This window comes from Carcharodon carcharias, chromosome 1, assembly GCF_017639515.1.
Source record: "Carcharodon carcharias isolate sCarCar2 chromosome 1, sCarCar2.pri, whole genome shotgun sequence".
Classification (NCBI taxonomy): Eukaryota; Metazoa; Chordata; class Chondrichthyes; order Lamniformes; family Lamnidae; genus Carcharodon; species Carcharodon carcharias.
The window spans coordinates 33,943,044-33,959,426 of NC_054467.1; the positions used below are offsets into that span (position 1 = coordinate 33,943,044).

Consider the following 16,383-nt stretch of genomic DNA (forward strand, 5'->3'; position numbering starts at 1 on the left):
TGACTACTTACAGATCAGACAGAAAAAAGGAATTCACATATCAAGTTTTCATAATCAAACATTTGCGTTTACAAGTACTTGGGCAGGCTCCCCTAGAAATTACAGGTGTATCTGGTGACACTAAATTGCAAACATAACAGGTTTGCATTCCTAAACAAATAGCTGGAGTGTGTACTAATAAAAAGCCACACGCATTTTGATACTCAGTTGCTGTCACATTTGTACTGTATGCCATGTTTTGGGATTACACTAGTTCCCATTCATCAAAACAAGTAGATACAATTTAATGCAATTTAAACACAAGACAATGCTCTACCCAAATTTACAAGGTCTATGTTTGGAGACTGCAAATATTTAAACTGTAACTTTTCTCAAATAAATAATCTTTGGTAAAGATTAAATACCTCAGCCAATGTAACACAATCTGTTTCTTTGCAATTTCTGTTACCTGCTGTTAACAAAGGTTTTCAGTATTTTCAAAATAAATCACAAAATCAGACCAGATTAATAACCAAGTTTATTGTGCAATATCCATCTGATCCATCATAACCTATAGCTCTGATTCAAGATTTAATACTCTACATGAAGTCGGTTCTGCCTAGTTGTATGTTTTCATTAAAACAGTTGCACACATATTTACAAAATTCACATTGCCTTACCATCCCAATTTCTTTTCCTATCCCACACAAGCTAAATAAAGGTACTCTCCTCTCCCACAGAATAGAAGAGCTACTCCAAACAAGGAGGAAAATAAATGCAACGTGGGTTTCAGACTATGACAACACAAAACTATACAATCACTACATAAATATGGCAGTATCAGTAGATATGCTAGCTACACTTACATTAGCACGAGTGGACTTTTCCTCCCACTCTACCAATGGCAATATCACACTACAGGCAATGATAAACAGAGGTACAGGCAATGACTGCTTTTCTTCTTTGAACACTATTACAGCATTGACTCAGGTTTGGGGAAATTGATTCACAATATTTCAAGTTGAAGTAGAAAAGTAATCAAAATAAGGCACAATGAATATTACCTACATTTCGATAAATGGAGGGGAGCCAGACTTCAGTGTTACATCATTGCAGAGAAATATAATTGCGTAACATTCAGTGGAAATAAACCACATAACATTTTGAAACTGAATCAGCATAATCAGTTAGCAGTACCCCTCTTTCCTTTGATTACTATATACTGATTTAGTGCAGTTTTATGGAAAAAAGCCTATAAAACCACACTGCGCAGAGAATTCAAAATTCATCTCTGAACCCCAGCTGTCAGTAGTGCAAACTACTTACTGTTTTACTGTAAAAGCAAGATCACTGGTGATTGTTTGTAATGTTGCTGTACATAAAAAATTGCACGAAACAAGGATCCCAAGATACAGGGTCTTGTCCTATTACACCCAGTTTAAAGAATCTTGAAACATTGGTGATGTCAGATGGTTTAAGCCCATCTCACTTCCACCAGCAAACAAAAGGTCCAAGAAAAGTCAACTCCTGGGTGTTCTTTTTTTTTTGCTAACATGGACGTAACCATACCTGACTTATACAACAACTGCAAAACAATGTTGGCAGCATATACTGGACATTTTAATTAAAATCTCCACACAAGGGTATTCATCACTTTTTACAAAATATATTTTGCATTCAATTATTTGTAGCTTGTGAAGAAAAAGAAAGCTGCAGAAATCTGAGTAAAGTAAGTTGCAGCACGGAAGGCCCTTGCTTTGGTTGCTGAACAGTTTTAGTCCTGCTTTGAGTGCTCCTTAACATCTTCCTCATCTGTATATTCTGACGGTTCATCCCATGGTTTCAGCAGCCGGCCTATGTAGTCATATTTTTCTGCAAATTAAATAACCAAAGATTTTAATTCAATAACACATCATGCTTTTTTAAAAAAATCAATGTTTTATTTCCTTCATAACTTAGTGCACCAATGCATACCAGTTTAAAGTTTTTGTTTTAAATGCTGTTTTTTGGGGATACAGGTATTGTTTAGTAGCCCCCATCTTTTTCACCAGCGTGGGCTATTGCAAAGCCATGGAGGAGAATACAGAATTTGATAATAAATCGTTACCCAATGGGCATCCAAGCAGAAGAATTTTAGAATAAGTTAAATACAGATTAAAAACACTGACTTGTAAACAATCAAACCTGTATTTCTACTCAAATTCATTCCATTTTATACCAAATCCCTCTCATTTACAGCAAAATGATCAGAATTGTACTTTGGTGGAAAATTTGATGAACCGTACAAATCACTAAACTTTACATAGGCTATTGTGAAGTAAGCAGACATCTGAGTATATCATAGAATCATTACAGTATAGGTGGCCATTTGGCCCATCATGTTTGTGTCAGCTGTCTGCAAGAGCAACTCACTCAGTCCGACTCCCCAACCCTTTCACCATAGTCTCACAAATTTTCTCTTCAGATAATGATCCCATTCAACTGAATCTGCTCCTGCGCCCCTTTTATAATTGTACACTCTTAGACAGTGCATTGAAGGTTTTAACCACTGTTTAATTTACTCAGTAATGAGGCCAATTGTTTACCTTCACTACTGGTACTCGGAATGAGAGAGACTTAAACCATGCCTCTTTGACGAAACAACAGAATTATTAGTTTACCATTAAACTGGTCTTGTCAAATAGAAAGGCAAAGCTTATCAACATACAGTATGGAATATGAAATTATACTAATTACTCTTGAGATACCTTAAGTCTCTCACACAAACACACAAAAAGAAATTAAATAAAAATAGAAATGGAGGAATTCGGCCAAAGCTTATAAGTCAATGGTTCAATGGCAAAGGACGGAGTCCTTGAAGATGAACCATTTTCTGTGATTAGTGTTTATGATACTGCTGCTTCATTTGCTATAAATCGATGTTCTCATTTTCGACCCTCCCACCAACAGCAATATAGTTTTCCACTTTCCACTCTGTCCAGGATCATGATTTTGAGCTCCATCATCAAATTTCCCTTCAATCTTCTCTTCTCCAAGGAGAACAGCCCCTACTTCTCTCATCTATCCACATAACTGAAGTTCCTCATCCCTGGAACCACTTACCATTTCTGCACTCTTTCTAACGCCTTCACATCCTTTCTAAATGGTTCTCAGAAATGGACACAATACTCCAGGTCAGTCTGAACCAGTGTTTTATACAGTATTATCACAACTTCCTTGCTCTTGTACTCTATGCCCCTATTTATAAAGTCCAGGATCCTATACGCTTTATTAATCACTTTTGCAACCTGCCCTGTCACCTTCAATGACTTGTGCACATATACCCAAAGATCCCTCTGTTCCTGCACCCCCCTTTATAATTGTACCCTTTATGTTGTCTCTCTTCATTTTTCCTACCAAAACGAATCACTTCACACTTCTCCACATTAAATTTAATCTGCTACTTGTCCACCCATTCCATCAGTCTATCTATACCCTCTTGAAATTTATCACTTTCCTCTTCACAGTTCACAATACTCCCAAGGTTTCTGCCATCTGCAAATTTTGAAAGTATACCCTGTAGCCCTAAGTCTAGGTCATTAACACTTATCAAGAAAAGCAGGGCCCTAACACTGACCCCTGGGGAACCCACTATATACCTTTCTCCAGTCCAAAAAAACTGACCATTCCCAACTGCTCTGCTTCCTGTTACTTAGCCATTTCCGTCTTTATGTTTCTACATTCCCGTTTATTCCATGAGCTCTAATTTTGTTGACAAGCTTGTTATGTGACACTTCATCAAATGCCTTCTGGAAGATCGACTACATAACCCTCATCAACCCTCTCTGTTAGGCTGCTTATTTTTTTTCCCTCTGCTTCCATCACAGCACAGCCAGGACATTAATAACACTGCTGTAATAAAGTGTGTTAATCATCTACAGGTGCTGGATACTCTTTTAAATCAATGTTCTGCACTAATCTACAAGGGCTGTTGCTTCAAAAGAAATAAAACATAGCAAGGCCAAGAATTTTCTTGACCTAGCTAAGGCCAATATTACCACAAAACATCCCCTGATATTCAATCAACTTCTGCCGAAATTTCCTGGAAAGTTCATTTAACATAGGCCAGCACGTAAAAACTGTTTACACAGATTTCCAACAATCTATGTTACGAAAATTGAAGTCTGAAACCATCAAACCATCATTTATGCGCATAAGGCACAGGCATTTTAGGAAAATACAATTGTGGAAGCTTTTCTTTTCATGGAGCAGGTTCTGTTGCCTTCAAGATATACTTCAGAGAAAATGCAGAAATATAGAAAAAACAGTACAGGTCTTAGCAGTGAGAAATATTTTTAAAACGCTAAATATCAGAAAGTGATTGTTGGGTCCTACTTTGCCAAATATAATGCAGAAAACTCAGTTCTCTCATCTTATGTCATTTATGCTTGAATTTTCTTAGAAAGGCAGAGCACAACATAATTCTTCTTTCTTTGTTGCACTGAAAATTACAGAGAAATTGCAGACCAGCACAACAGAGAAAATTTTAAAACATACAGATCCAAGCGTGTTAGTAGACTTGGTGCAAAGCGTCTTCAATCACTGAGTAACAACAAAGAAAAGGTAATGTTGAACTATAAAATATGTACATAACGGTACAATTCAGAATACGCTAATGTTGAACCTGTACAATACTTTGGTTAAAAAGCACATTTGGATCTGTGGACGCAGTAGTAATAAGCCTGCTTTGCAAGCAGATAATTTTTTGATGTTTGTGCTGTTGACAAATACATCAAAAGTTTAGGCATGCACTGGCCAAGACTTTCAGAGCAAAATCTCAGGCAACAAATATCCGAACCTCCACTTTAAGCTTCCATTCCACTGATGTAGATTTGCAATATCATCCCACCAATGTCAGGGGGAAAAAGGAGAAAAGGAGAGGACAATGAAGAAGGGTGAGGGACGAAGAGGGGGGAGGGACGAGAGGGAAGCGTTGGGGTGGGGGGGGGTTGAAGAGAGAGAGGAGGAAGCGTTGGGGGGGAAAGAGGAGAGAGAGGAAGGGGAGGAAGGGGGGGAAAGGAGAGAGGAGGAAATGAGGAAAAGGAGAGAGGCGGAAGGAGAGAGGAAGAAAAGCAGAGGAGGGGAAGGGATGATGGAAAAAAGTTTCATATCCATAATGCTTCAGGACATTTCAAAACTTTCCATATACAAATTAATTATTTCAAGTCTAGTCACTCCAGCCATGAAGGTGAACTCAGCAACCAAGGCGTACAGATACCTCTGAGAAATTACCAGAGTTTTTAAAAAACATACCTAAGAACTTAAAAACATGAATTTATTAACCGAGTAAAGAACATTGCCCAAAAAATTTCCTGATCCTTGGATCTTTTAACATCTAGGTAAACAGTTCAGCAGACATTCAGTATTTCACCAGTATCACCCTAGATTCTTTTCAATTTCTGGTATGGGGCTTGAACCGGCAATCTTTTGTTTCAAAACAATTATGCTAGTTAATCGCTATAGAGAAAAATAAATCAGAAACCCTACTTTAAAGTAAACTTTGACATTATGATGCAGCTCAGTTGGTAGCATCACTCTGGAGTCACAATGCTCTGGGTTCAAGTTCCACTCCAGAACTTGATTGCAAAAATCAAGGCCAACACTCCAGTGCAGTGCTGAGGGTGTGCTGCACTGTGGAGATGTCAACTTTTGGATGAAACGTTAAACTTGAGGCCTCATCTGCCAGTTCTGGTGAATGTAAAAGGTCGCACGGCACTATTTTGAAGAACAGCAGAGGAATTATCCCCAGTAGCCTGGCCAATATTTATCCCTCAATCAACTTTAGAAAAACATTGGTGTCTGTGGGAATTTGCTATGCACAAAATTTACTACCACGTTTCCTGTATGACAGCAGTGACTACACTTCAACGGTATTTCATTGGCTGTACAGCACTTTGAGACATCGTGCGGTCCTGAAAGGTGTTACATAAATGCAAGTATTCCTTTTTCATTGGAAAAACAGTTGTAGGTTCAAATTAGTGAGAAGTAAAATAAGGACTTCAAGAAGCCCTTCACAGAATAATCAACCTGAAGAATGAAATTCCAGGTATGGTAGCCGAGGCATTAAGTAGGGCATTCAACTCCTTGGGCCTGTTTCACCATTCAATTAGATCATGGTTGATCTGTATTTTGACTCCATTAACCCTCCCTTGGTTTTACACCCCTTAATACAATTACCAAACGAACATAACTACAGCTTTTACATTGGTTTTAATGGGAAAATGTGATTTGCTACAAGTTCTTTCGTTTAAGTTGCACTTCTCAGGAACAAAATACAAATTTAATGAGAACTTACTGTACTCCAGATGTCATCTAACCAGAGCTTCATACAACTTTACCATAACCTCCACCCTTGAGATAAAGGTTAACACTTCATTAGCCTTTTTGAGCCATCTTTTTAAAAATTCTGGCATAATGTATGGACTGTTGGATGTTGTGATCGAACTGCAGTGGGATGGGGTGGGGCAGCTAAGGTTAGCGGCAAGACTGCAGATTTTTCAATATGGATGAACAATCTGCTGAATGGCCTTCCTAGTTCAATGGCCTTGCAAAACTGAGCAGCAACTCAAATTAAAATGCACACCTAAACAAAACCTAGCTCTCCCAAATTCACTTGAATCATAATTTAGTGCCAAAAGTAAGATCAAGTATTTTTTAAGTTTTCAAAAGGTTTGCATTACATTCAATATTTTTACACAATAGTTCACTTGGTTATCTTTAATTCAATCAAGCTATTTGATCATGCTAATGTTAAACCCTAAAAATTAGAAATTCATAGTTAAAACTAATGGCCTGTTAAGATGAAAGCAAAAAACTGCAGATGCTGGAAATCCAAAACAAAAACACCTGGAAAAACTCAGCAGGTCTGTTAAGATGACACTGCTGAGTTGCTACTAGAAACAGCTGCACAGCACTTAACAGATTAGTTAATAATCTGATTTTGAACAAAGACGACAATAAAATGATGTTCACAATGACTACACATTACGTTAGAGCACTACCAACAACTAATGGTCATTTCAAATCCACGTTCTATAGAGCATTGCTACCTAGATAACCTACCATTCCTCAACCAATTCCTTGTGTAACTGGGAGTGAGAAATGCATCAGAAACATGCTCCACTGCAATACCCACTCATTTTGCACCCATTAAATTTTACATTAGAAGCCCATCAGGTGCAAAGAAGCACTTGTTGGCAGAAAAATGTAAAAAAGGTAGAATGAGTGTCATAATGCATCCCATTACACCTTGACTTACCCCTAGTGTAAAGGATACCACACAAAAACAGGTGTACCCTGTTTCTGTAGTGTACTGGTAAGGCGCTTTGTCACAGGACTTCTATATTGAATGTGCTGGAAAATCCTTGAACCTGTACAGAATTACAATCATAAACATACTTTTTTGTATTTTGTGTCTCCTAAGGTGAAACATGTCATGTTGCATGCCTTAAAATTATAGGCACCATTATTCCTTTGGAATCTAGAGCACATCGTTTAACTATATTTGACTTCCTTGGTGGAAAATAGGAAGATGACGAAAGGAAAAGCAGAAAGTCAGGCTACACATGAAGCATTCAGGGCCAATCAAATATCTTAATCCACAGATTCTATTTCCACCTCACCCCAAAACAGTGTCTTCATTTGCTAAGTAAAGCTGTCCAGGGGAGTAATGCCAGATGCTGTAAGGTGACCTCCACATCACCTCTGGCATACCGATTGCATTGTCAATTGCAGTTTAAGCGCTCATTGCACATTTTTTTGCCTGACTCCCTTCAGGCAGAAGCAGGGAGCATGTTGCTCAGTCAGCTCCCCAACACTCCATAAGGCAGGTCATTGAGTTTTTTTTTGCAGCTGAGTTCATCACTTTCTGTACAGATTAAATATCCCAGCAGCAAATTCTCCAAGTTGGCAAGATTCCCCAAAGTTCAAGAAGCCATCAACGGAGCCACATGGGAATGCACATTTCCTTCATTGATGGTGCATCATACATGCAATCATGTGTAGAAAGAACAGAAGACAACCAGTGAGCCTATCACATATAGTCATAATCCCTACTTACCAACAACTAACTTCCAATATAAGAATGTTTTATTTTAAAACCCCAGGTAATTCAGGGACAATAGTCTCTGACCATGCCCCAAAAGTTGATTAAAGCGTTTTCCAAGAGATATAAAGTGATCACGAGATACATTGCTCTATACCTCATACCTTCATGATTTTAAACGCTGAAATGAAACCTTCTCAAAATCTAAGCTTTTCTAGAGTAAGCAGATCAAGTTCTCCAAGCCTATTATCACAAACAAGGGCTTTTAAGTCAACAACGCATTACTATTAATAACCTTAAGCCTACAACCAACTCCTTATCCAACTCAACATCTCTCCTCTAATGGGGAGAGGCTTGAGCTTATACAATTTACTTTGGGGCACTTTGGTGAACATGTAGCATGTCAACCATGCCAACTTCATTCAACAATCTATTAACTTCAAAAAAATGTAACTAGATTAGTAAGACTTGACTTTCTTTTCCAGAAGCCATGCTAAGGATCTCACAAACGCTTTCCCTGTCCCAGTGGTAGGGCAGAGTATTCATAAACCCTCCAATCAGCTTTCTGCTCTTGCCACAGGACCAAAATGGCTTTGATCAAAATCATAAATGACATCCTGGGTGACAAAGGCAAACTATCCCTCCTCAGCTTTCTCGACTTGTTTGCAGCCTTTTATACAGTCACTCACATCATTCTTCTTTAACGCCTCTCCAATGTTGTCCAACTGGGTGGGACTCCACTTGTTTGGTTCAATTCGCATTTATCTAAACTTTGCTAGAGATTTGCCATCAACGGCTTCTCTTAGCGTTGCTAGTTACTGCTGGTGTCCCTCAAGTACCTATCCTTGGCCGCCTCCTATCTCATCTACATACTTCCCCTGTTAGATCATCTGAAAACAGCAGTTTCCATATGTCTGTTTATGATGCTCAGCTTTACCTCATTGCCACTTCTCTCAAACCCCCCACTATTTCTAAAATGTCAGGCTGTTAGTCCAACATCCAATTCTGGATAAGAAGAAACTTCCTCCAATTAAATATTGGGAAGACTGAAGCCATCGTCTTTAGTCCCTGCCATAAACTCTGCTTGTGGAGTAGGTGGGAAAGCGGAGTTGAAGCCCAAGATCAGCCATGATCATATTGAATGCAGAGAGGGCTCGGTGGGCCATTTGGTCTCTTCTCCTGCTCCTATTTCTTATGTTCTTACATTTTTATGCTCCCTTGTTGCCAACTCCATCCCTCTCCCTGACATCTGTCTGAGGCTCATTCAGACTCTTTTGCAATGCTGGTATCTTATTTGGCCCATGGATGAAGTTTCAACTGCATATCTACGTTGTCACTAAGACCACCAATTTCCACCTCTATAACATCACTCTGATTGCCTCCTTAAGCCTCTCCACCTCTCTACCTCACTTTCCTCCCTTCTGATACTTCTTAAAACCTGCCTTTTCGACCAAGCTCTTGATCATCTGCTGTAATATTGTGTTAAGTGGCCCGGTGTCATATTTCACTTTATAGTGTCTCTGTGAAGCGCCTCAAGGTGTTTTATTACATTAAAACCACTACATAAACACAAATTGTTGGTGTTATAATTTCCCCAACTAGCAACCAGCCTGTAATCCAGTTAAACTAGTGGGACTAAGTTTCCTGTTCTGATTTGCTGCCCTTTTTTAATATTGGCACACTATGAGCCACTCTCCATTCCATGGGAACATTCCTTAACTCCAGGGAAATGTTAGATATACAAACAAAGGGCTTGCTAAGCGTAGCTTCCACATCTTTAAGCACCTCCTAGTAAATGCCATTGGGACCAGCAGTCGGATGAGCTTTGTGAAGAGGGTGTTAATGAACAATAATTAGAGAGAAGGGGCCCAGTAGCAGTAAGAGTAAGGAAGAAGCCAAGGGGAGATCACTGGCAGCACACAGAAATATTCATTAACTTCAGTTGATTCCTTCTCCTGAGAATCAGCTGTTGCCACCTCAGACTCATTCCACGTAACACTATTCCCCTGCCTATTCCTGACAACTCACCATGCCTACAAGCATATAGTAAACACCTAAACACTTCAGGTTCCACAAATCGCAACACATTGTTAATCCTGAAGTAAAAAACCTAAGGAAACGGTATGTTAACAATGATTTTTCCAAGTATCTATACATAATAAGACATCTTCACACCAACACATTTTCCCTTGGTGCTGCTGTGACCATTCGATTCATTGTACCTTTGCTGGCTCTTTGAAATTAGTCCCACTCTCCCCCACTCCTTTTCTCCAATTCCCTTTCGGAAAGTATTATTGCTTCTGCAACCTTTTCAAGTAGTGCATTCCAGATCATAGCAGATAGCTATGTAACTTACTTTTTTCTCCTCACTTTTTTTTGCCAATCACCTTAAATTTGTGATCTTTGGTTAATGACCCTTCTGCCACCGAAAACAGTTTCTTCTTAAAAGCAAAATACTGTGCATGCAGGAAATCGGAAACAAAAACAGAAAATGCTGGAAAAACTCAGCAGGTCTAGCAGCAGCTGTGGCGAGACAAACAGAGTTAACATTTTGAGTCTGTATGAACCTTCTTCAGAGCTGAAGAGAAGTGGAAATGTGATGAAATTTATACTGTTTAAGGGGGGTTGGAGCAGGATTGCAGGCCAGTGATAGGTGGGAGCAAAGGGGGGATTGACAAAGATGTCATGAACTAAAGGACAAAGGATATGTTAGTGGTAGTGGCTAGTGTTAAAAAAATGTGCTGATAGTGGCATAAAGGTTAAGAAAACAGAATGCGATAATAGAAGAAGTGTGAAAGAACATGGAACAAGTAACAGATGGCCCTATAGGGGATGGGGTAGGGGTAGGTGGTGGTGGTGGTGGTGGTGGTGGTGGTGGTGGGGGGGGGAATAGAAAATGGGATAAAAGGGGGCATAAAACCACAGATAAATGAATAAAATTAAAAATAAGTGGATAAATAATAAAAATGAATGTAGAGAAAAGGGGATTAAAAAAAGGGGCTCAGGATGGAGGGAAGAGTTCATGGTCTGAAGTTGTTGAACTCAATGTTAAGTCCAGAAGACTGTAAAGTGCCTAATCAGAAGGTGAGGTGCTGTTCCTACAGTTTGTGTTGGGCTTCACTGGAACATTGCAGCAGGCCAAAGACGGACAGGTGGATATGAAACCAGGATAAAAACAAAAATACCTGGAAAAACTCAGCAGGTCTGGCAGCATCTGTGGAGAGGAGCACAGTTAACGTTTCGAGTCTGCATGACTCTTCAACAGAACTAAGGAAAAATAGAAAAGGGTTGAAATATAAGTTGGTTTAAGGGGGAGCGGGGGGGTTGGGACAAGAAGAGCTGGCCAGTGATAGGTGGAGATAACCAAAAGATGTCACAGACAAAAGGACAAAGGGGTGTTGAAGGTGGTGATATTAACTAAAGGAATGTGCTAATTAAGGGCAGAAAACAGGACGAGCAAGGTAGAGATAAAACAATGGATGGAAATACATTTAAAAATAATGGAAATAGTTGGGAAAAGAAAAATCTATATAAATTATCGGAAAAAACAAAAAGGAGGGGGAAAATCGGAAAGGGGTGGGGATGGAGGAGAGAGTTCATGATCTAAAATTGTTGAACTCAATATTCAGTCCAGAAGGCTGTAAAGTGCCTAGTCGGAAGATGAGGTGCTGTTCCTCCAGTTTGCGTTGAGCTTCACTGGAACAATGCACAAGCCAAGGATGGACATGTGGGCATGAGAGCAGGGTGGAGTGTTGAAATGGCAAGCGACAAGGAGGTCTGGGTAATGCTTGCGGACAGACCAAAGGTGTTCTGCAAAGCGGTCACCCAGTCTGCGTTTGGTCTCTCCAATGTAGAGGAAACTGCATTGGGAGCAACGAATGCAGTAGACTAAGATGAGGGAAGTGCAAGTGAAATGCTGCTTCACTTGAAATGAGTGTTTGGGCCCTTGGACGGTGAGGAGAGGGGAAGTGAAGGGGCAGGTTTTGCATCTTCTGCGGTTGCATGGGAAGGTGCCGTGGGAGGGGTTTGAGGTGTAGGGGATGATGGAGGAGTGGACCAGGGTATCACGGAGGGAACGATCCCTACGGAATGCTGCCGGGGGTTGAAGGGAAGATGTGTTTGGCATCATGCTGGAGTTGGCGGAAATGGCGGAGGATGATCCTTTGAATGTGGAGGCTGGTGGGATGATAAGTGAGGACAAAGGGAATCCTATCATGTTTCTGGGAGGGAGAAGAAGGTGTGAGGGCGGATGGGCGGGAGATGGGCTGGACACGGTTCAGGGCCCGGTCAACCACTGTGGGTGGAAAACCTCGGTTAAGAAAGAAGGAAGACATGTCAGAGGAACTGTTTTTGAAAGTGGCATCATCAAAACAGATCCGACGGAGGCGAAGGAACTGGGAAAATGGGATGGAGTCCTTACAGGAAGTGGGGTGTGAGGAGCTGTAGTCGAGGTAGCTGTGGGAGTCAGTAGGCTTGTAATGGATATTGGTGGACAGTCTATCACCAGAAATTTCTGGTGATAGACTGTCCACCAATATCCATTACAAGCCTACCGACTCCCACAGCTACCTCGACTACAGCTCCTCACACCCCACTTCCTGTAAGGACTCCATCCCATTTTCCCAGTTCCTTCGCCTCCGTCGCATCTGTTCTGATGATGCCACTTTCAAAAACAGTTCCTCTGACAGGTCTTCCTTCTTCCTTAACCGAGGTTTTCCACCCACGGTGGTTGACAGGGCCCTCAACCGTGTCCGGCAAATCTCCCGCGCATCCACCCTCACACCTTCCTCTCCCTCCCAGAACCATGATAGGGTTCCCCTAGTCCTCACTTATCATCCCACCAGTCTCCGCATTCAAAGGATCATCCTCCGCCATTTCTGCCAACTCCAGCATGATGCCACCGCCAAACACATCTTTCCTTCATCCCCCCGGCGGCATTCCGTAGGGATCGTTCACTCCATGACACCCTGGTCCACTCCTCCATCACCCCCTACACCTCAACCCCCTCCCACGGCCCCATTATAATGAAGCTGCATGCCTCATTGGGTTTTCCAGGCCTCAGGAAATCCAATAGTTAAAGGGAGGCAATGACTGTTGGATCCAGCAAACAAGTGATCTCACCACTTAACTGCTGGATCAACCTTATCTGCTTCCCCCCCTAACCCCTGAGCTACAATTTCCCAATTCTGCCACGCCACCCCCCAACTTCCCCATCCCAGGTCTTTCCAATTCCTCCCTCCTGTGCACTTTCCAGCTGCAGCCTGTGATCTTCCCGTTATTGCTTTGTGCATGCACCCCACCTCACCAACACCTACAGTGATCTTCCCTCCAGCCTTCCATCCCTCAGCCTATCTGACCCCTCCCTCCTCTCCCTGGTTACGAAAAGCTTACCCGCACGATAACTAGCCAACGCCTCAACCTAGCTGCAGCCAGGAAAAGGAGGCAATAAATGTTACTCAGGTCCAGCCGTTAAATTAGTCAGAACCTGAGGGAAGCCTATTCTTCCAGGTTTCCTGACCTTAAGACAGTCAATACCCACATTGAGCTAACATTGGGGCCTATGTCTTTATTTTTAGTGACAAGGATCCTGTGTGCTTTTTTAAAAATCTCAACTTGTCCTGTCACCTTCAAAGCTTTGTGTACATACATTTTTGGGTCTCTGCTCCTGCACCCCATTTAAAATTGCACCATTTAGGTTATATTGTGTCTCCATATTTTTTCTATCAAAATTAATCACTTCATGCTTCTTTGCCCTAAATTTCACCTGCCATGTAATTTGCCATCTGTTTATTGCCTTCTGAAGTCTGTTACTATCCTCTGCAACGTTGGCTATGTTTCAGAGTTTGGTGTCATCTACAAGCTTTGTAATTGTGTCCTGTATATCCAAGTCAAGGTTATTCATATCAAAAAGAACACTAGACCCAATACCAGCCCCTGGGGAAAAAGACTGAAAACATCCCTCCAACATGAAAGGGAATATATACATCAACTGCAGTACCACCAACCCTCTCCATTACTTCATGGAAGAACTCAAGTTGGTCAAAAAGTATTTGACTGACAAATCTGTAACAAAACCATATTGTTCCCCTGACCAATTCCCTCTGTTGCTCCTTCATGTTTCCCTCCATAGTCAGAAGCTAGGTACCAAATTAAGCAGAACCTCAAAGGTAATAATCTCTGGTTTATTACCTAAGCCACGTGCAAATTGGCATAGGGCAAATAAGATTAGAGAGATGAATGTGTGGCTCAAAGGCTGGTGTGGGCAAAGTGGTTTCCAGTTCATGGGGCACTGGCACCAGTACTGGGGAAAGTGGGGGCTGTACCATTGGGACTGTCTACACCTGAACCATGCTGGGATGTGTGTTCCTGTGAACTGCATAACTAGGGAAGTAGAGAGAGCTTTACATTAAACAAGGAGGGTGATCCCAAGCTTGGGTAGATGTGGCAAATCAAGGGGTAGATTCAAGGCAGGACACCATAATAGTAATATGAGAAATGAAGTTCATAGGATAGCAGGGAGGGACAGAAATAAAACCTAAGCATACATCAATAGTCAAGACTAGATGTTACAAAGATAACAAAAAAACAAAACTAAAGGCTCTGTATTTGAATACGTGTAGCATTCATAACAAAGTGAATGAATATGATCTGATAGCCATTACGGAGACGAGGCTGCTCGATGACAAGGCTTGAGTCCTGAATATTGAGAGGTGTTTCACATTCAATAAGAAAAGGAAGAAGCTAGGTAAAGGTGGAGGGGTAGCACTTTTGATCAAGGATGGCATTACTGTAATAGTTAGAAATGACCTTGATTCAGGTGCTCAGGATGTAGAATCAATTGGGGTGGAGATGAGGAACAGTAGGGGAAAGAAGTCACTAGTGGGAGTGGTATACAATCCCCCTAACAGTAACCACAATGTAGGAGAAAGTGTACAAGAAGAAATGTTGGATGCTCGTGATAAAGGGACAGCAATAATCATGGGTGATTTTAATCAATGTATAAACTGGAAAAATCTGATTGGCAGTAGTTGCCTGGATGAGGAGTTCTTAGAATGCTTCCGAGATAGTTTTTTTTAGAACAGCACATTCTGGAATCAACCAGAGAGCAAGTTATATTAGACCTGGCATTGTGTAATGGGATAGGGTTAACTAATGACTGCAGAGTGAATGCACCCTTAAATGCAATATAATTGAATTTTACGTCCAGTTTGAAACAGAGAAGAGTGGCTAATATTTTAAACTCAAATAAGGGCAACTATGTGGTCATGAAAGCTGAGCTAGCTGAAGTGAACTGGGATACTAGGCCAGGGGATAAATAATAGAGCAGTGGCAGACATTTAAGGGGATATCCCAGAATACTCAGAATAAGTATATTCCTACTATAAAGAAAAATTCTAAGGGGAGGACCCACCATCTGAGATTAACTAAAGAAGTTAAGGAAAGCATCAAACTTAAGGAAAAAGCATATAACTGTGCAAAGATGAGTGACAGGTCAGATGATTGGTCAGAACATAATGAATGACAGAGAAAGACTAAAAGGTTAATCAGGAGAAGGAAATTATAGAGTATGAGAGGGGGCCAGCTAGAAATGTAAAAATGGATTGCATGAGTTTCTACAAGTATTTAAAAGGGAAAAAGGTAAAGTGAGTGTTGGTCCTCTAGAATGACAATGGGGAGTTAATAGTAGATAATAAAGGAACTGACATGAAATGAACAAATATTTTACTTCTGTCTTCATTATACAGGGTACAAAAAATATTTCAGTAATAGCTGCAAATTAGGAGGTGTAAGGAAGAGGGGAACTTGGTGAAATTATTAATCACTAGGGAGCAATATTGAGCAAACTGATGGAGCTATGGGCTGACAAGTCTCCAGGTCCAGATGGAGTTCATCCTAGGGTCTTAAAAAGAGGTGGCTGATGAGGTTGTAGATGCGTTGGTATTACTTTTCCAAAAACTGCTTGATTCTGAAAAGGTTTCAGACTGGAAATTAGCAAATATAACCCCTCTATTCAAGAAGGGATGGAGGCAGAAAACAGGAAACTATTGCCTAGTTAGCTTGATGTCTGTCCTGGGTAAGGTGTTAGAATCGATCATTAAGGAAGTTCTAGCTGAGCACTTAAGAGAAACTCAAGGTAGTCGGGAAGAGTCAGCAATCATGTTTAACCAATTTATTAGAGCTCTTTGAAGGCATAACATGCACTATGGATAAAGGGTAACTTGTAGACATGCTGTACTTGGATTTCCAGAAGGCATTTGATAAGGTGCCACATCAAAGATTATGGTGGAAAATAAAAGCTCATGGTGCAGGGGGTAACGTAT

The 16,383-nt window shown here is 40.8% G+C and overlaps 1 protein-coding gene across 2 annotated transcripts in view; it reads right to left on the minus strand.

The window, feature by feature from the left end:
• Positions 1-499: 499 nt before the first annotated feature.
• Positions 500-16,383, minus strand: part of LOC121280939 (membrane-associated progesterone receptor component 2-like) — a 60,931-nt gene continuing 45,047 nt past the window's right edge. For both annotated transcript variants that reach the window (XM_041193397.1, XM_041193406.1), the window contains one exon: positions 500-1,851. In XM_041193397.1, coding sequence (XP_041049331.1) covers positions 1,754-1,851 — 98 coding nt within the window. In that variant the 3' untranslated portion in view covers positions 500-1,753. The remainder of the gene's footprint in view (positions 1,852-16,383) is intronic.